General features: G+C 44.0%; 2 protein-coding genes and 5 non-coding genes across 15 annotated transcripts in view; 6 read left to right on the top strand and 1 right to left on the bottom strand.

Moving 5' to 3' along the window:
• Positions 1-167: 167 nt before the first annotated feature.
• On the top strand, positions 168-240 carry trnak-uuu (transfer RNA lysine (anticodon UUU)). The gene has a single exon. It is a non-coding gene; the product is annotated as a tRNA-Lys (tRNA).
• Positions 241-2189: 1949 nt separating this feature from the next.
• trnam-cau (transfer RNA methionine (anticodon CAU)) lies at positions 2190-2262 on the top strand. Its single transcript has one exon. It is a non-coding gene; the product is annotated as a tRNA-Met (tRNA).
• A 463-nt stretch (positions 2263-2725) lies between these two features.
• trnak-cuu (transfer RNA lysine (anticodon CUU)) lies at positions 2726-2798 on the top strand. The gene has a single exon. It is a non-coding gene; the product is annotated as a tRNA-Lys (tRNA).
• Positions 2799-3117: 319 nt separating this feature from the next.
• Positions 3118-3191, bottom strand: trnan-guu (transfer RNA asparagine (anticodon GUU)). Its single transcript has one exon. It is a non-coding gene; the product is annotated as a tRNA-Asn (tRNA).
• Positions 3192-3565: 374 nt separating this feature from the next.
• On the top strand, positions 3566-3639 carry trnan-guu (transfer RNA asparagine (anticodon GUU)). Its single transcript has one exon. It is a non-coding gene; the product is annotated as a tRNA-Asn (tRNA).
• Positions 3640-13579: 9940 nt separating this feature from the next.
• Positions 13580-21317, top strand: LOC129859698 (LON peptidase N-terminal domain and RING finger protein 2-like). The gene is made up of 10 exons (XM_055929779.1): positions 13580-14555; positions 15934-16052; positions 16162-16299; positions 16429-16753; positions 16923-17028; positions 17119-17233; positions 17357-17478; positions 17622-17780; positions 18329-18641; positions 18862-21317. Exons 1-10 carry the CDS (start codon positions 13874-13876, stop codon positions 19060-19062), a joined length of 2280 nt encoding a protein of 759 aa, XP_055785754.1. The 5' UTR covers positions 13580-13873; the 3' UTR covers positions 19063-21317.
• A 646-nt stretch (positions 21318-21963) lies between these two features.
• The window catches only part of LOC129859695 (mitogen-activated protein kinase kinase kinase kinase 4-like), a 49018-nt gene continuing 43927 nt past the window's right edge, over positions 21964-27054 (top strand). For all 9 annotated transcript variants that reach the window (XM_055929773.1, XM_055929775.1, XM_055929770.1 and 6 more), the window contains exons 1-2: positions 21964-22497; positions 22856-22921. In XM_055929773.1, the coding sequence (XP_055785748.1) occupies positions 22441-22497; positions 22856-22921 (123 nt within the window). In that variant the 5' untranslated portion in view covers positions 21964-22440. The remainder of the gene's footprint in view (positions 22498-22855; positions 22922-27054) is intronic.

Below are 27054 nucleotides of genomic sequence, written 5' to 3'. Positions count from 1 at the left end.
TACACAGTGTACAAAACATTAAGGACATCTTCCTAGTATTAAGTTGCAATTGGGTTGAGGTCTGGTAGGAGCAGTCAATACCAGTGTTTGGGTTGGTTATAATACCTAACAAATACGGATCATAGTTTATAACACGTATAATGGCAGTTCCCCTTCCAGAGGCAAGAGCCCGGATAGCTCAGTCGGTAGAGCATCAGACTTTTAATCTGAGGGTCCAGGGTTCAAGTCCCTGTTCGGGCGATTGCATTTTCTCTTCATGCGTGTTAGAATCTTGTGACTCCACATATTGGGTAGTTCAATTACGCAAATCACGTGCCGTATAATTTTCAGAGGAGTGACGTCGGTTGAACAGGTAAACATGCGCAAGAGATTTGTGGAATAAAAAATAATAATAAGATTTGTAGACTGACAAAAATAATATCTAATTCGTCCGCGGCTCTAAAGTTTATGCATTTGTTGTATACTTCAAATTTGAAATGCATCCCGTAGCCTACTAAAGTTTTTTTTAAGGGGTTGCAAGTAGAAATGCAAGTAGTAGGCCAATGGCTGACCTTGTGTTGGGCCTATGGATCGGAGCTGTTATTAAGCTATCTGGTATTACACACAGAAAATAAACAGATACATCACTAATAATTTAGTAGGCAAGTATTTTGTTTATGTCCAAGAAAGAAAAAAATGCCAATATGCACCAATTCGCTTCAGGGGTCTCTTGGCTGTCCACCTACAGTCCATGTGTGCAGCCCCAATAAAGCATGCATGGGCCAACTGTTGCTCATTATGAGTCTCATGAAAATAGACATTGATTGTATGTAAAATATGTAGGCGTATATTTATTTAGGCACACAATCTTGTATTTTCAGAGATGTTTTTGGTTTATTACAGACTGTATGTCGCTTTTTCTGTTCATATTGACACATTGGCCTTGGCAAGATAAGGCGAGGCTATGTTCTGTTCGGCATTAGTGACTCTCACTCAAGGCAGTATAAATGGTGAGCCATGCGGTTTATATGTTTTGTGGCCCACCACTGCACCATTCATTTTCATTGCATTGACCCTCCATTGTCTATCCCATAGAGAATTATAGAGGACTCTAGTGCCCAAAAGCCAGTTTTAGCATGGGTGGTGCCATTGAGACTTTCACCATTTTGAAGTAGTCAACTGGGTGGTACTTCCTATGGGCTAAGGAAGGATCACATAATTCCATTTGGAGCGATAATCAAATGAATTATACTCGTGAGCAAACATTCCATAACTGCAGGTGGCAGTAAATTGCCAACCTCGACTTTATACCTATTCAAATGGCACACTCCAGGTGGCAGTATGCACCCTTTTAGTTTGTTTACCAACTCATAGAAGTAGTAGAAGAAGAAAATGGACTACTTCAAAATGGCGCTGCCCAAGGGGCCAGGGTTCCAGTCTAGAAGCATGGTTTCCTTTGCTCCTATAGTTTTGCATCGGTACTGCAGTTTAAGTGACGTTCGGCCCAGAAAGACAAATCCCATAGAAGCCACATAGAGAAGTCAGATTTGAAAATTCAGAATAATGGATGGACACTTTTCACCTTTGTACACAAACCATCCATTGAATTATTAAAATAATTGTCGCTGTGGCCAAATATTTATTTTCCCATCACTCGCAGCCGAAGGTATTAACTTTTTTATATTCATCCAGTGCGATGTTGGTCAGTATAAACCGGATGCAACCCAGATATAAACGGCACTGCCCTGTATTGTGCAATTCCAGTCCTAGGGGGCCTGATTGGTGTCACAGTTTTGCCCCAGCCCCAGCTAACACACCTGACTCCAATAATCACCTAATCATGATCTTCAGTTTAGAATGCAATTTGATTAATCAGCTGTGTTTGCTAGGGATGGAGAAAAAGTGTGACACCAATCAGGCACCCGAGGACTGGAGTTGCCCAGCCCCAGTGTGACAGATACAATGATGAATCCTCTATCATTCTCTATGGTCTACACTTGTTGTGCTTCTCTGCTGCCATTGGGGGCTACTGCAAGTTTTACTTGAATTTGAATGGAACGTCTGTTTAAGAAGGGCTGTACAGTGTTATGTTTATGGTGTTGCAACATCCTTGTTAGCTTATTAAAATGTATGTGAACCGCACCGTTCAAACAGAAGGTCTTGTATTTTTTTTGTCTTTAAAAATCATGAGGTTTACATGTGATTTTCAGGCCTCGTTGGCGCAGTAGGCAGCGCGTCAGTCTCATAATCTGAAGGTCGTGAGTTCGACCCTCACACGGGGCAGAAATCTTTTCTTGCAGTTGAGATGTGTTTTTATACATTTGACAATATTTTACTTTGAATAATGTTTATGGAGAATCATCATTTTGTGTATGCCTCTGTGTTTGACAGTGTAGTAGAGTAGTTGAAACTGGGATCCAGTGGAGGCTACTCATAATAATGGTTGGAACAGGACTATGGAATGGCATCAAACATGTGGAAATCATGTGTTTGGTGTATTTGATACCATTCCACCTATTCTGCTCCAGCCATTAACACGAGCCCGTCCTCCCCAGTTAAGGTACCACCAACCTCTTGTGCTAGGCTCCCGTGTGGCTATTGCTATTTATGTTGTCCTGTCTTTTGTCCCAACTAGCCCGCTCTTCTTTGTGACCAGGCTCCACCCATGCCCTTCTTTTGTTATTGAAGTAGGAGTTGCTGATGTAGCAAATCATTTTAGCCTCTGAGGAATGCAGGGGTCTTCAGTGCCCGGCTAGCTCAGTCGGTAGAGCATGAGACTCTTAATCTCAGGGTCGTGGGTTCGAGCCCCACGTTGGGCGATAGTCTTTTTGTAGGGACAGCAGCAGAGAGGAAGTGAACTTGGAATTTGTGTGACATGTATTTTACTAAAATGAAAGTGTAAATGAGAGTACTTTTCACAGGAGTTATGGCAGACGTTAGTCTCCTGGCACTCTCTGTTCTGGGTGCTGAGGTTATGGTATAGGGAACAGCACTAATTTTGTCATGGCAGTAAAGTACCGGTATATGTGTTAAGGGAAAGAGGTTTGAAAAAGCATCGATGAATCTCCAGCATATTGTCACTGCTTTTTTCATTATATTTGAAGGAACCAGATGTTCAAGGAGAAAACTAAAATAAATCGTCCCTGGGTGGGCTCGAACCACCAACCTTTAGATTAACAGTCTAACGCGCTAGCCGATTGCGCCACAGAGACGGTGAAACCACTTGGAATAAAACGTCCTAAAAATCTGCATGTCTGGAGGTTGACCGTCAGATCTTTGTTAGAGTTTAGAGAGCAATGGTAAGGGGTGATTTGTATTTCAGGTAGTCTCAGGATGTTGACACTGATCGCTCATTAGCTCAGCCTACTGTGGGTGCTGCTGTGCTGGAGCAAGGCACTGAAAAGTGAAAAGTAGAGGCTCTGAAAAGATTGTTACTGGTGCAGGTCTTCTCAGAGCAGTGCACGTGTAGAAAAGGAAGCCACTTAGCATTGAAAAGCACTCCAAGTCTGACAGAGTACACAGATTAATTGGTCTGGCACGGGGATTGTGACATTCTTAATAATGGTCACAAAGATGTGGTGCAACTGTCTCTGTGGCGCAATCGGCTAGCGCGTTAGACTGTTAATCTAAAGGTTGGTGGTTCGAGCCCACCCAGGGACGAGATTGTTTTTTGCCCCCTAATAAATGGGTCCTTGCAATCCAGAAGCCTTGGGACGTCCCTACTCCATTTTAAATGATTAAGGTTAGGTAACGGTTTAGGGTAGGGATGTCCCAAGGATCCTGAATAGCACTAATCCATAGGGTAGATCAGTGGTTCTCAATCATTTTCGGTTACTGAACCACCAACTGAAATTTGCTCTGCCTGGAGTACCCCTGAAGTATCCCCTTTGGAATTTTACCAGTAGCTCTATGGTCTCATGAATCTTCTCAAATCTTCTTCTTCTTGGTTGAATCCAAGATGGCGTAGCAGTCAGATGTCCTTTGTCCTCGTCCTGTCCCGTGTATATATATTTTATATATTTTTCTTCGCATTTATTTTTATATATATTTTTTTCTTCTTAAAAAACTCAACTTCAAAACACTCTCCTGCAACCCACCTCACCAAATGTGGTGCGGATCTGTTTTTTTTCCCTCAAAGGTATTATTCACCTCGTATCCGAAATCAACAACAGAAGCTAGCCAGAAGTTAGCCAGCTCACAAGCTAACGTTAGTAGTTCAGCTAACCACAGCTAGCGCTCATCAGCTATCCTTTAGCTCGGAAAACTATTGCCAGTTTTGTACAACGCGACTCAGACCAGAGCATACCAGACCTTTTTTCTCTCCATATCCCCGGATTTTTACCGCAAGCTCTGGACATTTACACCTGGATCTTGCAGCTAACCAGCTGCTATCCGAGTGACTATTGGCTAACATCAATTCCGGAGCAAACACCAATTATCCCGGAGCTAGCCAGCTGAAGAGTTCCATCAGCCACTCCTGGGCTACAATCACCTATCCGGACCCGTTTACTGCCGATGCGGAGCCCCACCGGGCCTTCACGACTGGGATACCGACGTTATCTGCCCGAGGGAGTTATTCAACTGGCCCCTCCATCGCGACGTAACCTGAACGCCCATATGCTAACTGCGGCATGCTAATCGTTAGCTGTCTTGAGCATATTGGCTGGTATCTGAACAGACAACCTCTCTTTCGCCATCGCCATCCGGCTTGGATTCTCTGTCGACACGACCACGTCTGGTCTGCAGACGAATAGCCCATCCGCTGTGCCCTCAACCGGCCTCCGTCTGAGCAGACCCCCTCCGTCTGAGCAGACCTCCCCCCGGGCTACTAACTTTAAACGCCGCGGGCTAGTTTAGTGGAGGCCTCACTGCCCCATCTACGGCTGCCCCCTGGACACTATGATCACTTGGCTACATAGCTGATGCCTGCTTGACTGTCCATTAATTCACGGTACTCCATTCCGTTTATTTGTGTTTTATCTGTCAGCTCTGTGCTTTAACTCAGGATCTGTGTGTAGTTAATCCGACCCTCTCTGCCTAGCCGTCGCCATTTTTACCTACTGTTGCTGTGTTAGCTGACTAGCTGCTGTTATATCACCTGTTGTTTTAGCTAGCTCTCCCAATCAAGACCTGCAATCACTTTACGCCTTACTGCATGTCTCCCTCAAATATCAATATGCCTTGCATACTGTTGTTCAGGCTAGTTATCATTGTTTTGGTTTGCAATGGACCCCGTAGTTCCACTCTCCGTACCTCTGATACCTCCTTTGTCCCACCCCCCACACATGCGGTGACCTCACCCATTGAGACCAGTATGTCCAGAGATACAACCTCTCTTATCATCACCCAGTGCCTGGGCTTGCCTCCGCTGTACCCGTGCCCCACCATACCCTGGTCTGCACATTATGCCCAGAATCTATTCTACCACGCCCATAAATCTGCTCCTTTTATTCCTTGTCCCCAACGCTCTAGGCGACCAGTTTTGATAGCCTTTAGCCGCACCCTCATCCTGCTACTCCTCTGTTCCTCGGGTGATGTGGAGGTAAACCCAGGCCCTGCATGTCCCCAGTCACCCTCATTTGTTGACTTCTGTGATCGAAAAAGCCTTGGCCTCATGCATGTCAACATCAGAAGCCTCCTCCCTAAGTTTGCCTTACTCACCGCTTTAGCACACTCTGCCAACCCTGATGTCCTCGCCGTGTCCGAATCCTGGCTTAGGAAGGCCACCAAAAATTCTGAGATTTCCATACCCAACTATAACACTTTCCGTCAAGATAGAACTGCCAAAGGGGGAGGAGTTGCAATCTACTGCAGAGATAGCCTGCAAAGTTCTGTCATACTTTCCAGGTCTATGCCCAAACAGTTCAAACTTCTAATTTTAAAAATTAATCTCTCCAGAAATAAGTCTTTTACTGTTGCCGCCTGCTACCGACCCCCCTCAGCTCCCAGCTGTGCCCTGGACACCATCTGTGAATTGATCGCTCCCCATCTAGCTTCAGAGTTTGTTCTGTTAGGTGACCTAAACTGGGATATGCTTAACACCCCGGCAGTCCTACAATCTAAGCTTGATGCCCTCAATCTCACACAAATCATCAAGGAACCCACCAGGTACAACCCTAAATCCGTAAACATGGGCACCCTAATAGACATTATCCTGACCAACTTGCCCTCCAAATACACCTCTGCTGTCTTCAATCAAGATCTCAGCGATCACTGCCTCATTGCCTGTATCCGCCACGGGTCCGCGGCCAAACGACCACCCCTCATCACTGTCAAACGCTGCCTAAAACACTTCTGCGAGCAGGCCTTTCTAATCGACCTGGCCCGGGTACCCTGGAAGGATATTGACCTCATCCCGTCAGTTGAGGATGCCTGGTCATTCTTTAAAAGTTACTTCCTCACCATATTAGACAAGCATGCTCCGTTCAAAAAATGCAGAACCAAGAACAGATATAGCCCTTGGTTCACTCCAGACCTGACTGCCCTCGACCAGCACAAAAACATACTGTGGCGAACTGCAATAGCATCGAAGAGCCCCCGCGATATGCAACTGTTCAGGGAAGTCAGGAACCAATACACGCAGTCAGTCAGGAAAGCAAAGGCCAGCTTTTTCAAGCAGAAATTTGCATCCTGTAGCTCTAACTCCAAAAAGTTCTGGGATACTGTAAAGTCCATGGAAAACAAGAGCACCTCCTCCCAGCTGCCCACTTCACTGAGGCTAGGTAACACGGTCACATCTGATAAGTCCATGATAATCGAAAACTTCAACAAACATTTCTCAATGGCTGGCCATGCCTTCCTCCTGGCGACTCCAACCTTGGCCAACAGCCCCTACCCCCCCGCTGCTACTCGCCCAAGCCTCCCCAGCTTCTCCTTTACCCATATCCAGATAGCAGATGTTCTGAAAGTGCTGGAAAACCTGGACCCATACAAATCAGCTGGGCTTGACAATCTGGACCCCCTATTTCTGAAACTGTCCGCCGCCATTGTCGCACCCCCTATTACCAGCCTGTTCAACCTCTCCTTCGTATCATCTGAGATCCCCAAGGATTGGAACGCTGCCGCGGTCATCCCCCTCTTCAAAGGGGGAGACACCCTGGACCCAAACTGTTACAGACCTATATCCATCCTGCTCTGCCTATCTAAGGTCTTCGAAAGCCAAGTCAACAAACAGATCACTGACCATCTCGAATTCCACCGTACCTTCTCCGCTGTGCAATCCGGTTTCCGAGCCGGTCACGGGTGCACCTCAGCCACGCTCAAGGTACTAAACGATGTCATAACCGCCATCGATAAAAGACATTGCTGTGCAGCCGTCTTCATCGACCTGGCCAAGGCTTTCGACTCTGTCAATCACCATATTCTTATCGGCAGACTCAGCAGCCTCGGTTTTTCTAATGACTGCCTTGCCTGGTTCACCAACTACTTTGCAGACAGAGTTCAGTGTGTCAAATCGGAGGGCATGTTGTCCGGTCCTCTGGCAGTCTCTATGGGGGTACCACAGGGTTCAATTCTCGGGCCGACTCTTTTCTCTGTATACATCAATGATGTTGCTCTTGCTGCGGGCGATTCCCTGATCCACCTCTATGCAGACGACACCATTCTGTACACTTCCGGCCCTTCCTTGGACACTGTGCTATCTAACCTCCAAACGAGCTTCAATGCCATACAACACTCCTTCCGTGGCCTCCAACTGCTCTTAAACGCTAGTAAAACCAAATGCATGCTTTTCAACCGTTCGCTGCCTGCACCCGCACGCCCGACTAGCATCACCACCCTGGACGGTTCCGACCTAGAATATGTGGACATCTATAAGTACCTAGGTGTCTGGCTAGACTGCAAACTCTCCTTCCAGACTCATATCAAACATCTCCAATCCAGAATTAAATCTAGAGTCGGCTTTCTATTCCGCAACAAAGCCTCCTTCACTCACGCCGCCAAACTTACCCTAGTAAAACTGACTATCCTACCGATCCTCGACTTCGGCGATGTCATCTACAAAATAGCTTCCAATACTCTACTCAGCAAACTGGATGCAGTCTATCACAGTGCCATCCGTTTTGTTACTAAAGCACCTTATACGACCCACCACTGCGACCTGTATGCCCTAGTCGGCTGGCCCTCGCTACATGTTCGTCGTCAGACCCACTGGCTCCAGGTCATCTACAAGGCTATGCTAGGTAAAGTGCCGCCTTATCTCAGTTCACTGGTCACGATGGCTACACCCACCCGTAGCACGCGCTCCAGCAGGTGTATCTCACTGATCATCCCTAAAGCCAAAACCTCATTTGGACGCCTTTCCTTCCAGTTCTCTGCTGCCTGCGACTGGAACGAATTGCAAAAATCTCTGAAGTTGGAGACTTTTATCTCCCTCAACAACTTTAAAAATCTGCTATCCGAGCAGCTAACCGATCGCTGCAGCTGTACATAGTCCATCTGTAAACTACCCACCCAATTTACCTACCTCACCCCCCATACTGCTTTTATTTATTTACTTTTCTGCTCTTTTGCACACCAGTATCTCTTCTTGCACATGATCATCTGATGATTTATCACTCCAGTGTTAATCTGCTAAATTGTAATTACTCGATTTATTGCCTACCTCATGCCTTTTGCACACATTGTATATAGATTCTCTTTTTTCTACCATGTTATTGACTTGTTTATTGTTTACTCCATGTGTAACTCTGTGTTGTTGTCTGTTCACACTGCTATGCTTTATCTTGGCCAGGTCGCAGTTGCAAATGAGAACTTGTTCTCAACTAGCCTACCTGGTTAAATAAAGGTGAAATAAAATAAAAAAAATAAAAATACCCCCTGTGAATAGGTCAAGTACCTTCTGGACATAAGAACAGAGATTACTCACCTCGAACTGGACGAAGATTTTTTCTTTAATGAGCCTGATGCGAAGGATATGCTGCTTTGTCAGGACAAGGCCCAAACCCCCGTCATCAGCGTGAAGAAAAGATGGAGAAAAAGGGGGAGGAGGGCGGTGTGCCTTGTAAGAATTCGCTGACGAGTAGGTAAACCACCACTACCCTCCGTATTATTGGCCAACGTGCAATCATTGGAAAACAAACTGGACAATCTACAATTAAGACTATACTACCAACTTGACATTAAAAACTGTAATATCTTATGTTTCACCTAGAAGTGGCAGAACGACGACACGGATAATATAGAGCTGGCTGGCTTCTCCGTGCATTGTGGCAGGACAGAGCTGCTACGTCTTGTAAGATGATTGTCAAAGACTCCAGTCACCCAAGTCATAGACTGTTCTTTCTGCTACTGCACGGAAAGCGGTACCGGAGCCCCAAGTTTAGGACCAAAAGGCTCTTTAACAGCTTCTACCCCCAAGCCATAAGACTGCTGAACAATTAATCAAAGGATTTGATTTGAAGTTCCCCAAGGGGTCCTTGTACCCCTGGTTGGGCTCCACTGGGGTAGATTTTTGACAGCAGCCTTTGCAGGGGCTGATTTGTGTTCTTTGAGCTTGATGCTGTGATCTTGCATGCGCTCAGCCTACAATGCACGCTAATGAGGATGATGATGAATGTTGATCATCCTAACTAGACACTGTTCATGACGAGAAATGACAGCTTCCGGTTGACCTCCTCCTGTTGACCTTTTATCCCATGTTTGACAGATAAGTCACCAATGAATGGTAATAAGGATTAATGTAAAACGTAACTTGTCTTTGTTCTCTTTCAGATCAGGGATTGCTTGTCTCGTAGCGTCATTCCTACGTGGCGCTCGTCCGTCAAGATGCAATTGTCCTGCATTCTGACGTAAAACAATGGATCAGTGATATCATATGGCCCAATTAAATAGGTGCAATGAGAGGGGAGTAGACGCAACCAAGAGCAGACACCTTGTTGCTCATCGTTCAGATATCAGATTTCAAAGCCTGACCTACTGTAGATTTAAGTTGCGTTTCGTCCCAAGGCTGTAGTACTGAAGACCAACAGCGTTGCCATGGTAAAGACAAGCTGCCCCAGCCCGCTGTTCAACTGAATGGGGACATTAAATGCTGAGGGACCACTGTGTGAGTGTTCACTTCTAACTGCTATTAATAGTCCAATAAACAGCTTTCTTGTAACCACTTCCTCCCTTCCCCCACTCTCTGCCTCGGCTCTGATCAAGAGAGATCGCCAATTTTCTTGGTGTGCCCTGAGCATGTGCCACTGTTTGGTGGGCAGGTGACATGAAATAGTGTTCTATGACAACGTTATGGTGTCTTTTAAGCATTGTAGACTGACGGTCACCCAGTCAGCACATGTAAGTAAATGTCATATAACAGAACTGAATATATATTGCATATTACAGGCATTGTATTGAACAATAGATATTTCCCATATCTAAGGGGCCATATGAAATCTGGAGGGAGTGCCAGCTTCAAAGAATTTGGGGAACGTCAATTTGTTTAGACAATTGAGGTGCACCCAAGTGCTGCCACTGGGCAAGTTTAGACATAGTATGAAAGGGTGGGCCCTCTGAAATGGAGCTACTTTTTATAACATGGCTCTTTTTGTAACATTTCAGACTAATGCCATCTTGAACAGGTCTCTCTTGCGAAATAGATTGAAATGCCTACCGCCGTTGTGCCATTGAGCAATGCACTTTACCCCACCCCACCCCACCCCACCCCAAACTGCTCCAGGGGCACTGCACTGTGGCTGTCCCTGCGTCTGACCCCAACTACTCTGTGTGTGTATACAGATACAGTTGAAGTCGGAAGTTTACATACACTTAGATTGGAATCATTAAAACTTGTTTTTCAACCACTCCATACATTTCTTGTTATGAAACTATAGTTTTGGCACGTCAGTTAGGACATCTACTTTGTGCATGACACAAGTCATTTTTCCAACAATTGTTTCCAGACATATTATTTAACTTATCACAATTCCAGTGAGTCAGAAATGTACATACACTAAGTTGACTGCCTTTAAACAGCTTTGAAAATTCCAGAAAATTATGTCATGGCTTTAGAAGCTTCTGATTGGCTAATTGACATAATTTGAGTCAATTGGAGGTGTACCTGAGGATGTAATTCAAGGCCTACCTTCAAACTCAGTGCCTCTTTGCTTGACATCATGGGAAAATCAAAAGACTTCAGCCAAAACCTCAGAAAAAAAATTGTAGACCTCCACAAGTCTGGTTCATCCTTGTGAGCAATTTCCAGACGCCTGACGGTACCACGTTCATCTGAACAAACAATAGTACGCATGTATAAACACTATGGGACCACGCAGCCGTCATACCGTTCAGGAAGGAGACGTGTTTTGTCTCCTAGAGATTAACGTACTTTGGTGTGAAAAGTGCAAATCAATCCCACAACAACAGCAAAGGACCTTGTGAAGATGCTGGAGGAAACAGGTACAAAAGTATCTATATCCACAGTAAAACGAGTCCTATATCGACATAACCTGAAAGGCCGCTCGGCAAGGAAAAAGCTACCGCTCCAAATCCGCCATAAAAAAGCCAGACTACGGTTTGCAACTGCACATGGAGGGAGCCATGGCAAAATGGCTTAAGGACAACAAAGTCAAGGTATTGGAGTGGCCATCACGAAGCCCTATAGCCCTATAGCCCTACAATCCTATAGAAAATATGTGGGCAGAACTGAAAAAGCATTTGCGAGCAAGCTGGCCTACAAACCTGACTCACTTACACCAGCTCTGTCAGGAGGAATAGGACAAAATTCATCCAACTTATTGTGGGAAGCTTGTGGAAAGCTACCTGAAACATTTGACCCAAGTTAAACAATTTAAAGGCAATGCTACCAAATACTAATTGAGTGTATGTAAACTTCTGACCCACTGGGAACATGATGAAAGATATAAAAGCTGAAATAAATCATTCTCTCTGCTATTATTCTGACATTTCACATTCTTAAAATAAGGTGGTGATCCTAACTGACCTAAGACAGGGCATTTTTACTAGGATTAAATGTCAGGAATTGTGAAAAACTGAGTTTAAATGTATTTGGCTAAGGTGTATGTAAACTTCCAACTTCAACTGTAACTGTGTATACACAGAAACCACACCTGTGTGGAAGCACCTGCTTTAAATATACTTTGTGTCCCTCATTTACTCAAGCGTTTCCTTTATTTTGTCATTTACCTGTGTGTACATATGTATGTACGTACGTATGTGTATGTACGTACATGTGCCAAATAATATTATATTTGTCACATGCTTCTTAAACAAGTGTAGACTAACAGTGAAATGCTTACTTACTTACGGGTCCTTTTCCCGCAATGCAGAGTTAAGATAAAGATAAAAACATACCTATATATAGAAATAGTGACATGAGGAATAAATACACAGTGAATAACAACAAGTAAAAGTATCATGGCTATATACAAGGAGTACCAGTACTGAGTCGATGTGCAGGGGTACAAGGTAATCGAGGTAGCTATGTACATATAGGTAGGGGTAAAGTGACTAGGCAACAGGATAGATCATAGACAGTAGCAGCAGCCTATGTGGTGGGTGTGTGGGGTGTCAGTATGTATGTGTGCGCGTGATGTGTGTATGTTGGGATGTCAGTGTACGTACACGTGTTGTGTGGGTAGAGTCTAGTGTGTGTGCGCATAGTCAGTGCAAGATTTAGTGCAAAAAAGTATGTGTTTGTCTTCCGGGGAGAATGGGATATGCAACAAAAAAAATCTCAGTTGCTCAGATAGTAAATGGACCAATAAAGTAATCCTTATCTTAAATATATATATTTTTAGAGAATAACTTGTATGAATAAAAGTTTAATGAAAAAAATAACATAACAGCCTCCAATATGTAGACACTGGTGTTCCCCTTTATCTAGCCGGCTACCACCCGGTTACTCAACCCTGCACCTTAGAGGCTGCTGCCCTATGTACAGTCACTTGAATCATGTTTACATACGGTTTTACTAATTTCATATGTATATACTGTATTCTACTGTATTTTAGTCAATACCACTCCAACATTGCTCATCCTAATATCGATGTATTTCTTAATTACATTCTTTTAATTTTAGATTTGTGTGTATTATTGTGAATTGATAGATACTACTGCACTGTTGGAGCTAGGAACATAAACATTTTGCTGCACCCACAATAGCATATGCTAAATATGTCCATGTGACCAATAAAATTTGATTTGAGTTCATCTTTGGCAAACGCAGTAACTGTCATTAGCCTAACAATAGCAAAAAATATATATTTTTCATGAATAATGACGTTTGATAAATAAATAACATTATGTTTAGTCTATACATTTTCAGTGACCCACTATTTCTTGTCTTTGTAAAAAAAAAAATGCTTACAATTTTTAAAAATCATCTTGATCAATGCTTTGTAAGCTACTTTGAACAAATATAGACCCTTTGCATTATACGCCTCGACTCTAGAAATAAGGAACTTTATCCTAGTTATATGTATCCATGTCATAATCTCCAAGAAACGGACCTTTTCCATTCATCAGAAATGTTCACTTACACAACCTCCGGTCATTATAAAACGAACCATATAACACACAAAAAAAGAACCATAACACACCAATGGGGTCTCTCCCTTGAAGTCACGTGCCATTACCAAACGCAGCGCATTCACTTAGGTCACAGTAAAAGTATGTTGACGGTGACCGTCTACCGTAGCAATTTATGGGTGTTATTTTATTTATTTATTTACTATGCGTTGATTAATTTGAAGACCAATATGCATTTAGAATGGCTCTCCAATCGCGCGTAATTTAATTCAGGAGGTTATACAAACTTTCAGTGTAGCAGGTTACATAGAAAGCAATCAGTGATCGGACGAAGTCAATTCTCGGTCTGTCTCTATTGACCAATTCATTTAATTTATTTGAATACACACATTTGTTTTACATAGATGTTATAGACTTCGCTGATATGGATGTTCGTTTGGAAAACCACCACAATACTGCTGCTGCGGGTTTGAGTCCAGAAATGCTGTCAGTTGCACGGGAAGCCTTCCGTGCTGGGGACTTCAACCTCCTTGCTGAGATCTACAGCTCGCAGCTGGCGGACCTCCGACACCCGGACCGGAGCCTCTGCCTCCTGAAAGCGGACGCGCTCAGCAGGGCTGGGCGGATAGCGGAGGCTCTGGATTCATACTGCACCGCCGCCAACTTGGACAAGTTACGACCAAACGAACTAGGGTCTCTCGTTGACTGTATTGCGCACACTTTGCGCGTAAAAGAACGCCTAAAAGAATGCACAGACTCCAATGGGGTTTCCGAGGATGAGCATTCGTTGGACCTGTTCTCATGTCGGCTTTGCAAGTGCTTGTTAATCGAGCCAACAACTTTGGAATGCGGCCATACATTCTGCAAACCATGCATTGAAGATGACGGTATCAAAGAATGTGAATTATGTCGTTACAAACTGAAAAAAACAAATAGAGAATTAAAGCCAATCGGTTTTAAAGTGAATGTAGTACTCAGTGGCCTGTTGGGTAAATGGTTTTGCGCAGAGAGTGAAGCAAGACGATGCTGGCTTGAAGGAGATAGAATGCGGAATGAACAGGGCTTTATCAACGCCCTTGAAAAATACAACAACGCTCTTGAAAAAGGTAAAATAAAAACGTATTTTAAAGGGGAAGTCCGCAGTTGAGACAAAGCGTATTCAGCCACACTGTTTTAGTAAAAAGCTGAGGGATGGGGCTGGAGAAATGTAAAAACTCTAATTCATAGACAGAACTTACATTGCAGTAAAATAAGCTTACATTTTGGGTTCTGATAACTGTTGAACTAAGCTTATGAGCCATTTTAGTTATATTCTTTAAGAATCAATGGGTACATAACATACATTTTGAGTCCAAAAAGGAATGTAATCAACTATAGATTGTCCCTATAACATTACATCATCATTCTTTTTGCATGATCTTTCTGTGCACATTGAAATAAAAGCCTGTAACCTGCTTCTGTGACGTGCATAGGTTTGTAATAGGTTATATCAACCCATAAGGTCAAAGCCATGTTAATGACATCACTGATTGAAGGTGAACAGCCCTGGTCTGCAGGGATTATCCCATCACTGCCACCAGTGTAGTGATTGGGTGAGGGAACCAGTGGTTATGGGATAAGTTACCACCTGTGCCACGTTCATAACACAAACTATACCAGATAGAGGTTGGGATATATTGGCATCATCACACCATGATGACAAGTTCAGCTAAGGCATGAGTTGTGTAAGTAAAGTCATGCACTTTGTCAAAATAGCACAGCCAGAAGATTCATCATTTGGGCTGACCTGGTTTGTAGAGAAATGCCTGTGGAGTTTGAGGGAACTCTAGTCTAGAGATCAGAGTAGGCAGACAGGTAGCTTCTACCTTTTATTACATGGATATGTAGCTATGATAGGCTTTCCAAATAAGTCAGGCGTTGCATAGACAAATGCTTTGTAGTGTTAGACACAGGCGGACATTTTTGTCTTGACACACACAAAACATTTAATGACAGGGTGTTTGGAAGTGACACTCCTTCTCTAATCTCTACCCAACAGTAATATAGGCCTCAGCGCGCAAGGTAATAGGATAGAGGTATGCAATGATCTGAGGCCCGAAAGAGGGCAGGAATGGTGGAACTGCTTCAACTCATGACCTAGCCCAGAACTAGTTCCATATGACCTGGATCTTTTGAAATAATATTCTGGCCTACATGCAGCTTGTCATCATTTGTGTTACTGCTTGTAGGTTGAATATTTAGGTAACACATTACCCTCTCAGGGGGGTTGTAAAAGGGTTATGAATACAGTTATAGCTGTTAAGTAATGACATATCAATGACAAACTAATAATTTAGGGTCTTCAAACCCATACAGCCTGGTTTTATACTGGTTTTAAGGCATTGACACAATGCACACGAGCAATGGAGGGTGCTGGAGATGTGTGAATAACTTAAACTGAATCTGACTCTTAACTAATGTTTGTATCATATTCCCTCTGCACAGCCCCCTATATGTGTGGGCTGCTGGCCCGACGGGCAGAGCTGCATATGGAGATGAACAGCTTCAGACAGGCCCTACAGGATGGAGACGCCATGTGTCGACTGACGCCCCTCTCTCCCAAGGTACGGAAACACGCAACTGTTTCCTGACATTAACACATTTACCCAATTTTGTGTAAATGAACCTGAAGGACACTGTGGTACTTGGGGTTTTGTGTGTTTGTGTTCTCAGGCTCACTATGTGAAGGCCCTGGCTCTGAACAAAGCCGGTTATAATGAAGAGGCCCTGCAAGAATACTTATACTGTCTGGCTTTGAAGCCAGACTGGACATCAGTCAAGCTGGAAACGCAGAAGTTAAGCTACTCCGCTGTGTTTCTATACCATTGAAGTTGTATTAAATTGAATTAGTTAGTTCACCGAACCAGTTACGCAACCACTTGTGTGCCCGATTGACTGCGACGACGGCCTATCACTGTCTATGTCTCTTTCCCCCTGTAGATGCTGAGTGAGATGTTCTCCACGTTCAAGACGGACGGTCTCCCCACGTCATCACTCCGCCCCCACCAAACAGGCCCCGCCTCCCACCTCAAACCAGCCTCCCTTCTCCTCAACTCCCTCCATTCCACCCCTCGTAGATGGAACCAAACCCCTACTGGCCGTAGAGACAGTTTGTCTGACACCGGAGCAGAGACCAAGTCCTCATGTGAGGACTCCAAGACCCTGGCTTGTGTCCTGGCTGCCTTACCTCTCCCCCCTGTTCTAAAGAGGAAGCTCTCAGACGAGCCCCAAGGCTCTGCACCCCCCAACAAGCTGCCCAGAAAAGGTACCCAACCCAACCTCTCCCATTCTTGTTGCCAAAAAGGTGATTTTTAAAGTAATACTAGTGAACAAAAATCTTGCAAAGTATCTTACTGTTGTGTGAATGCAATCATTATAAACGTATAGAAACCTCAGCAATAATGTAAGTGTACTTGTTTGAGTCTTGTGTTCAGATGAGTCAAGCTCATCCCAGATGCCTGCTGCTTGTTGCAGTGAGAGGAGAGAGGTGCCTCCTCAGCTCCTGGATAGTGCTGACATGGACTGCTCTGTTTGTATAAGGTAAGTCAAACACACACACACACCCTGTCTGTAGGTCCAGTTTTCCCTATGTAGTTATTAAAACTTAACCCCCCCATGCGTTTTCTCCAGGCTGTTCTACGAGCCAGTCACCACCCCCTGTGGACACACCTTCTGCATGAAGTGTCTTGAGCGCTGTTTGGACCACAACCCCAACTGCCCGCTGTGTAAAGAGAACATTACAGAGGTAAATAGTCACCACACAGACCTGCCTTCACTACTATTGGAAATTAATATCAATTACTGAAAGACAAAATGAGTTATGACCAAAATTCCCCTTGTTATCTGATTGAACCTGTTGTAATTGCAGTACCTGGCCACTAGAGGGTACCATAAGACCCTGCTGATGGAGGAGGTGCTGCAGCGCTACCTGTCTGAGGAGCTGGCTGAGAGGAGCAAGGTGCACCAGGAAGAAATGGCAGAGCTGTCAAAGTGAGTCAGGCCTCATTACATTTCAGCCCCTAACCCCTTCTCAAAACAAAATGTCTGACAATGTTTTAGAATCCTATGATACAATATTATTTGGGCAGAATATCATATTTAGTGGTTTAACCCATGTTTTATTCTCTCTGCAGCTTAGCCCAGGAAGTGCCCATCTTCATCTGCACCATGGCCTTTCCCACAATTCCCTGCCCTCTGCAAGTCTTCGAGCCGTGTTATAGGCTGATGATCCGACGCTCTATGGAGACGGGAACCAAGCAGTTTGGAATGTGCATCGCTGACGACATCAAAGGGTGAGTGGAGGTTTTACAACTGTGCCAACACAGCCATCAAAACACACTAAAAGGGTAGCAAACCTGTGTTTGCGACTCAATTCAAGACCATGTTAGCCCACTGAACTAAAGCCTACCCTAGACATTTTATCTGAGTGCTAACAGGTTTCCGGTCATGGTTACTCATCCACACAGGGGTAGCTCTGTGAACTACCTCCACTACACTAGCCTATCCCTCACACTTTCAGTCCAACAGATTGATGTGAGCAAATGGCTAATGCAGATGTAGGATCCTAATTTGATCACTCTTTTGTTGCAGAGAATTTCCATGCACAGCAGGAAATGCAAACTTCTAGTGTATTTAGAGTTTTTAAAAGGTTTCTAAAGTTTGTAAATTCGACTTGATTTGCCCTAATGAAAAGGTTGATCAACCCCTACAGAAATGTCCATGAATTATAATCCACATAATAATTCACATTTCCAGTTGCTGCAGAATAATTTTTCTGCTGTAGCAAATTGTCTCACAATAAGATCCTACATCTGTATACCCTGCGTTTCACTTGCCACAGCTTCGCAGACTACGGCTGCATGTTGGAGGTGACAGACGTGAAGTTCCAACCAGACGGGCGCTCGGTGGTCGACACGGTCGGAGTGTCCCGCTTCAGAGTGTTGAGCCACGGCCACCGTGACGGCTACAACACAGCCAAGATAGAGCACCTGGAGGACCAGAAGGTGGATGGAGAGGAGCTGGCGGAGCTGCAGAAGCTGCATGACTTTGTGTACGAGCAGGCCAGCACCTGGTTCACCTCCCTCAAAGACAATATGAAGAACCAGATCGTCAGTCACTTTGGACAGCTGCCTGAAAAAGACCCTGACATACAGGTAAGAAACAGTCAGCAGATACGTGCAGTAGAACTAGGGTTCTGAGTTTTTCCTGGTTTCGTTGCCTGGTTAGGAGAAACTTTGACAGTAGATCCACCCAGCTAAATCTAAATACCCATATCTGTTCCTCTAAGAATTCACCTTTATAAAAGCTGATATGGGATAATTCTCTGTGTCCTGTCTTCTCTAACCCGACCACACACTGCCTCTGTGTTCTCAGGGGAGTGCCAGTGGTCCTGCATGGTGTTGGTGGCTGCTGGCTGTACTGCCCCTGGAGAAGAGAGCCCAGCTAAGCATCCTGGCCATGACCACCCTCCGAGAGCGCCTCAGCACCACCCGCCGCGTGCTCAGCCTCGTCACACGCAAACACCCTCCACCGCGGCGACCATCTTCAGCAGCGGCAGCATCATCATCACTGTAGTGGCCCCCTGAGAGGTGATCAGTTTAGAATAATTTGGGCCCAGTTAGGCGAAATCCAGATTGTCAAAAGTTACCTATCGGCTAGGAGTAAATGCATAGAAATATAATGAATAGAAAGGGAGTCCCCGTTGAAGTCGGTTATTTTTCTGTTCTATTCATTATATTTCTATGCATTTAATCCTATCTGATAGACAAAATCCGGATAGATCCTTTTTGGAAAACTGGGCCATGGAGAAGAAGGGAGAAGATACTCCATTTCTCAGAAGCTCTAGCCTCAGATAAAGAGTTTCAACAGTGGGAATGATTCAGCAGTGTTGTTCATGATCTCAGGAATGGGTTCTACTTGAGTCTTACAAAAAGGATTGATAGACTAGCCCTACCCAACCAAAACGCATAAATGGGTGTCAGGTTTGCACACATATCTTTGGGTCAATTTCATTAAGTCCAGTTTTGTCATGTGTATGTGTGGTACATTAGGTTTATTTTGTTATTGTTTTATTGTTGGCCTGTGTTCAAATGAGGCCTTAAATTATTTTTGCAATATTTATTTTCTACTATTTGTCATGTGAAGACAATTTTCATGTATAGAAATTTAGCATTTTTCTATGGGACATAGCACAGACATTGTAGTAGCACCAAATATCCACATAGTGGCAGTAAGTGTGAGCAAAGAGGATCAGTGCAGACAACCCGACATTTGAACAGGTGTTTTTTGCGGAGGACAGATCCACCCCTTTCCTCTCTGTCACAAAAACAATGGACAGTAGGACAACACCCCTGTCATTCAACAGCATAGTTTAGTTAAATTAATCAAAGCTTGATGAAATATAGTAAGCCTAAATCATATCTTTATAAGTGGCTTCATAGCTCGTCAACCATCTTGATTAATTAACCAATGATTTTCAGCTCGCTCAATTGCCCAGATACACATCGGAACTAATGTTTTCAGCCTCTCCATGGTGTGTTTTCCCAGCTGTGTTCTGATCTAGCCAGACTGGTCACAGGAGCTGAAGTTGGTTTGTCCCAGGTTGAAGTCCCTTAAAGGGAATTTTCATCATTGGATGCTGTATAGCAGGGGTGTCAAACTCATTCCACAGAGGGCCAAGTGATTGCAGGTTTTCTGTTCTTTCCTTTCAATTAAGACCTACACAACCAGGTGAGGGGAGCTCCTTGCTAATTAGTGACCTTAATTCATCAATCAAGTACAAAGGTGGAGCGAAAAGCTGCAGACGCTCTGCACTCTGTGGAATGAGTTTGATGTGCTGTACAGTAACTATTTGTAATTTTTTTTACAGTAACAATGAGGCCAAGTGGTGTTTCTTTCCACTGTGCTGTTGTGAGTTATGCATAGACACTCACCTTCATAGTTATCTACATAAGTCTATTCCAAAATCACACAGTGGGTCTCTTTCCCCCCACAACCAGAGGTTGTCAAGAGACTTGGGCAAAGGCACAAAATATGCCATATTCCAAATTGTAAGGACTGGTGTACCCTGTGTGGTCACCACATTAAAAGCTTCTGTGACTTGGCATATTTCACCCACACAGTCAGATCTTGGAGAAGCAGCCAGGTGAGTAATTTGGGTTACTTAGAAGTCAGAACCGGAGACATGTCATATTTGTAGACAATGAGTCACCTCCGTGCTCCGTCATCACCATGTTGGAATGATCTGGATTCTCCCTAATTGATTCATTACCAAACCCTCTTGATAAACACACACGCCATCATTCTCCCAGACCATTGGAGGTTGCTGAGAGGAGGACGGGTCCTAATAATGGCTGGAAAGCCGCAAATGGAATAGCTTCAAACCATATTTGATGTATTTGATACCATTCCACTGATTCCGTTCCAGCCATTACCATGAGCCCGTCCTCCCAAGTAAAGGTGTCACCAACCTCCTGTGTCCCAGACACATTTGCAGAAATTGCTCATCACTACATTTTTGTTAACAGGAATGTGAAAATTGCATTCAGTGAATCTTAACTTATACCTTTTTTAAATGTATGATTTTGTTACTTGTGTGTTCATTGGGCCCAAAACGTTTATTATTCCAACCATTCCATATAGTTATACGTTTACCATTAAGGTCATCCTCAACATCCTCTTGTCAATTTGAGTGTGTTCAGGTGTGTTGGCCACGTTTGTGTCTTGAAAGGGGGTCTTTTTGAACAGTGGGAAAGAATGCTCTGCAGGAAAGTTTTTTTTGGGGGGGGGGTTTAACTTTTTAGCATGGCCTCTTTGAACCATCTGTTTTATAGCCTAATAAATATTTATTGAATTCTGACCATTTTTATCTGTCCCAGTTATTCTTTTTTGTAACCCCTTGATGTGCATGTGGTAAGGCCAGCTCCTTCACAAGAAACATTGTTGCTTGCCATTTTGTATTGAATACACACAGATCACATGATCTATAGTAGGAAAGAACAGGTTCCATGAGTGAGTTACCACACTGATGTTATTAAGCATGGGGCAACCATAGAAAGGTGTCTGAATATGAGGCTAATATCAGGGGGATTTGGCCAGATGCCCATTGACTGAGACGGGATCAGCTGTATACATATCAGTAATGACGAGAAAGGGAAGTGAGCAAAGGAAGCTGGTAGGGGAAATATCCCCCTGGGGTACTGTTTTAGGATGAGGGGTCGAGACTCCCCTAATAGTACACCGTGAGCAGTGTGTCCGCTGTACCTTTCCTAATAACTTAATATAGACAATTATTTATTATAGGGGACAGCACATGAAGCTTAAACGACAATGTATGAACGCCTCTCAATGAGGGTAACCTAATGCGGTTGCACATACATAGCAAATAATGACTTTTCAGTTCACACTCTGCTCAGGCTCGTTCGATTGTTCCCTTGCCACACCCATGATTACGAATATTGACACCGATGGCTCACGTGCGCATGTCCATGATTCTGTGAGATAGAGGCCTGCCTCGCCTTTTCTCGCGCACCTATTCTTTACAGACATCCTTCGTTTATACATGAAAAAAAGTTGTTTTCATTATTTTTGAGGGGCCGTTGACTAGACGAGGCAGAGAAGAATATAAATAGCTTTGTATCTCTATTTCTTTACTGATTAATCACCCACTCCCCGGTTATTGCATCAAGGCCCTGCCCCTCCTTTGATTCCCGACCGGCTTCCTGTGTTTGTGCGGTTCTCACAAACCAGGGAGTGAGGAGGAGCAGAACTGGGAGTTGAGCGAGCGAAGGGCCGAGCTGCCACCTCAACATGGAGTAGTTTAGTGTCCTCGACAACAGTAGCGGACCACAAAGAGGAATACTCGAGGGGTTATTTTTCTACAAGGATGCGCCGCAAATGATACCACAGCAAAGATTCCACAACGCGAAGGAAGGATCGGTTTATATTTAAAAGATGGCGAACGACTCTCCGGCTAAAAGTCTGGTCGAAATAGACCTAGCTTCATTGCGGGTGAGTGGTGGACAAGGGCAGTGTCTTTTATTTAAAGATTAGGCTACCCCGAGATTTAATCTATTCCACTACAGTGAGTTAACGTTATATAAAACAAAGCAAACAGTTTTACACAATAAAATATGGATACATTTTCGGGGTTACCATTTCTGGGAGGCTTATTTATTTATTATTCGGATCGAGAGAAAGCTGTCGTGCTGCCTGGCTTTCCTTTGTTCGAAATGCATTTGGCATGTTGTAGAGACCAGGGCGCAACAGCTGCGTTAATCTAGGTCACATTTTTGCAACAATTATTCAAAAGCATTTTCAAATTTTTTTTATGGTTGTGTAATTTATTTATTTGTTTGACTCGTTTCAGGATCCAGCAGGGATTTTTGAATTGGTGGAAGTGGTCGGAAATGGCACCTATGGACAAGTATACAAGGTTTGTTCCAATATATATATATATTTAAATTATTTTCTTAATCTGTGGCCTAATCTTCGATACTGATTTCTGACACTAGATAGCTAACGTTACATTGATGCAGTTTTGGCATTGATCATCGAAATGATCCAGATGTCATGCTTGTGTGATGGAATAGATGTATGTCAAAATGTCTCGTCAGGATGTTTGCCATGGCACCCAAATAATCCCTGGTTGGATTGGTAAACCTAATGATGTCCTTCTGTGTATTATTGCATGTGAGAGAATTTTTGGTGAAGTATGCAAGGTAGCTTGCAATCAATCCATGCACCACTCCATTAGCCCAAGCTCCTCCGTTTCTCATCTTCTACACAGGTTAGGCCTTAACGCTCAGTTGATTTGTTTCTAAATTGGGCATTTTTCCCCTCTTAATTTCCATGAATATTATAGATTGGTTTAGAAGTAAATGGCAACTGGGTTTGCAGACGATTGTTGCTGTGAGTGTTTTTAAAGTGCAGCACATGTCTACATCACATTCTGCTGTGGAGAGAGGGGGAAAGGGAATCGATTCCTGCTGCCTGATGATCAAGACAAGGACTTGCTTCATAGACAATTTGGTTAAGTAAAATATCATGTGTTACACAGCAGGCTTTTTCCCTTTCTCAACCATCTGTTTCTTGGTGTCACGTTTCTCTGAAAATTATCATGGTGACTGTTTAAAGTAATTGTTGAAATGGACCTTTTTGGAGAATTTGGTGGGTTCCTTCTCTTGGATTTTGAGGATGAGTCTGACCCACTAATGGTGACCTGCCTCTCTTCCCCGTACCCTCGTTTCCATTGGAAGGTCTGGTCTGTATTTAACCCCTCCTTTCAAACAGTCAGGCTTGCAACACTGTGCAGAGCAGCTTGAAAACAACTGGAAAGTCTGTTAAGTGGGGTGGTTCACAGGGCCTGCAGCAGTGCTGGGTCCTGGGGCTATTCTCTTAACTCTCAGGAGCAGGGTAGTCTGGACTCCTGACTGAGGAGAATCAACAATGGTAGTCTGGATGTTCGAATGTAAAAGCCGAACCATTCATCTGATACAACCCTGTGGAACAGAGGGCTTTCAAGACCAATGCTGTTTTCTTTTGGTCATGTGACCCCATTGGTAATGGAAAACTTGCTAGCGAACATCTTCCTTCCATGAACAGATGGCTTCATGGGCCTATGTGGAGAGAATTATTTACTTTTAGGCTCTTGTCACTCACTCTCTTTACTGCTCTTTCTACATTTCACCAAATGATAGACTACAGAGTTTATTGGAATTGGTGTGTTAAAACGTTTACATCAAAGGCTCATATGGGCCTTATGCTATCTTTCGCTATTTATAGTCAGGCAGAGCATGAGCCATTCTTCCACACTGCATGGAATAGAATGGACGTCCTGCAAAAGGGCCCCGGGCTGGCTGTGTATGTGCCTGTTTAGTTCTGCGAAATGGAGGACATCCTTGGTCTAATGATTCCAAGTAAAGCCAACTTGTCTGTGGCAGCTGATTTGAAAGATGGAGAACCAGGGGGTAATAGTTTTCTGAAATTCATACATCTTCATTTTCTATCCTGCAGACAGTTAGGTCTACATGCTCTGGTTTGCTGTACATTTTCACAACAGACAGTCCAAATCAAATCTTATTTGTCACATACACATGGTTAGCAGATGTTAATGCGAGTGTAGCGAAATGCTTGTGCTTCTAGTTCCGACAATGCAGTAATAACCAACGAGTAATCTAACCTAACAATTCCACAACTACTACCTTATACACACAAGTGTAAAGGGATAAAGAATATGTACATAAAGATAAATTAATGAGTGATGGTACAGAACGGCATAGGCAAGATGCGGTAGATGGTATCGAGTACAGTATATACATATGAGATGAGTAATGTAGGGTATGTAAACATAAAAGTGCATACCGTAATTGCTGGACTATTAAGCGCACCTGAATATAAGCCGCACCCACTGAATTTATTTTTTTTATTTATTTTGTACATAAATAAGCCGCACGTGTCTATAAGCCGCAGGTGCCTACCGGTACATTGAAACAAATGAACTTTACACAGCCTTTAAACGAAACACGGCTTGTAACAAAAATAAATAGGCTTTAACGAAACAGGCTTGTAACATTTTTTTTTTTTAAATAGCAGTAATAAACAATAGCCTACCAAGAAAGTCCTTGGTCACTATCTTCCTCCTGTGCACTGAAACCACTGAAGTCATCTCCTTTGGTGTCGGAGTTGAATAGCCTCAGAATTGCTTCATCCGATGTTGGATCGTTTTCATTGCGCTCTCCTCACTTTCATCCGGAGGCAAACTCACCCAAGCCTCATTTTCTAGTTCGGGCCATCTGCTTTTCTTTCCTCTGAAAACTTTTGTTGTCTTTTTGCACTAAGTCAGTTTCTCACGCTGCTGTTTCCAACGTCTTATCATCGACTCATTAAGGCTCCCGTGCAGCAGCACTATTTCCTTTTCCAACAGCCAGATCGATCGCCTTCAAATTGAAAGCTGCATCATATGCATTTCTCCGTGTCTTTGCCATGATGAGGGTGACAAAATGACTACCGTAATCAGAATGATGGAAAGTTTGAGCGCGCTCGATTTACGTCACATTATGTGACGGTGCTCAGTTTTTGGGCGGCATGAATTTGTGAAAGCGGGAAAAATCCATAAATTAGCCGCGTCATTGTATAAAGCGCAAGGTTCATAGCGTGGGGAAAAAAGTAGCGGCTTATAGTCCGGAAATTACGGTAGTTTAAAGTGGCTAGTGATACATGTATTACATAAAGATGGCAAGATGCAGCAGATGATATAGAGTACAGTATATACATTATATTAAGTGGCATTGTTTAAAGTGGCTAGTGATACATTTTTGATCAATTTCCATCAATTTCAATTATTAAAGTGAGCTGGAGTTTAGTCAGTATGTTGGCAGCAGCCACTCAAGTTAGTGGTGGCTGTTTTAACAGTCTGATGGCCTCGAGGCAGAAGCTGTTTTTCAGTCTCTCGGTCCCTGCTTTGATGCACCTGTACTGACCTCGCCTTCTGGATGATAGCGGGGTGAACAGGCAGTGGCTCGGGTGGTTGTTGTCCTTGATGATCTTTATGGCCTTCCTGTGACATCGGGTGGTGTAGGTGTCCTGGAGGGCAGGTAGTTTGTCCCCGGTGATGCGTTGTGCAGACCTCACTACCCTCTGGAGAGCCTTACGGTTGTGGGCGGACGACACTACAGTGGTAGGCTTGATTACCAACAACGACGAGACGGCCTACAGGGAGGAGGTGAGGGCCCTCGGAGTGTGGTGTCAGGAAAATAACCTCACACTCAACGTCAACAAAACAGATGATTGTGGACTTAAGGAAACAGCAGAGGGAGCACCCTCCTATCCACATCGACGGGACAGTAGTGGAGAAGGTGGAAAGTTTTAAGTTCCTCAGCATACACATCACGGACAAACTGAATTGGTCCACCCACACAGACAGCATTGTGAAGAAGGGTGATACAGCCCGACAGGATGCTCTCGATTGTGCATCTGTAGAAGTTTGTGAATGCCTTTGGTGACAAGCCGAATTTCTTCAGCTTCCTGAGGTTGAAGAGGCACTGCTGGGCCTTCTTCACAACGCTGTCTGTGTGGGTGGACCAATTCAGTTTGTCCGTGGGGTGGAGATTTTGTTACCTACCCTCACCACCTGGGGGCGGCCCGTCAGGAAGTCCAGTACCCAGTTGCACAGGGCGGGGTCATGACCCAGGGTCTCGAGCTTGATGATGAGTTTGGAGGGTACTATGGTGTTAAATGCTGAGCTGTAGTCGGTGAACAGCATTCTCACATAGGTATTCCGCTTGTCCAGATGGGTTAGGGCAGTGTGGTTGCGATTGGGTCGTCTGTGGATCTATTGGGGCGGTCCCAAAGCCATTGGATGTCAGAGGTTTACTGTATGCAAACTTCTAACCTACGAATATAGGCAGTTTGTTTCAATCAATTATTCCCCTTCCTCTAGTGAGACTGTACGTTATAAACTGTGAACTGCACTTTATAAACTAGGCTAACATGTAGCCCAGTTATGTACACTACATGACAATAAGTATATGGACACCTGCTTGTTGAATATCTCGTTGCAAAATCATG

Source organism: Salvelinus fontinalis, chromosome 7, assembly GCF_029448725.1.
Source record: "Salvelinus fontinalis isolate EN_2023a chromosome 7, ASM2944872v1, whole genome shotgun sequence".
In the NCBI taxonomy this organism is placed as follows: domain Eukaryota; kingdom Metazoa; phylum Chordata; class Actinopteri; order Salmoniformes; family Salmonidae; genus Salvelinus; species Salvelinus fontinalis.
Note: the sequence above shows the minus strand (reverse complement) of the source record. Positions and strands in the feature narration are given on the sequence as shown.

Coding starts and splice junctions, on each gene's coding strand:
- LOC129859698 (XM_055929779.1), top strand. CDS start 13,874: ATGGATGTTCGTTTGGAAAACCACCACAATACTGCTGCTGCGGGTTTG. Junction 17,029..17,118: donor GACTGCTCTGTTTGTATAAG/GTAAGTCAAACA, acceptor CGTTTTCTCCAG/GCTGTTCTACGAGCCAGTCA. Junction 17,781..18,328: donor ATCGCTGACGACATCAAAGG/GTGAGTGGAGGT, acceptor CACTTGCCACAG/CTTCGCAGACTACGGCTGCA.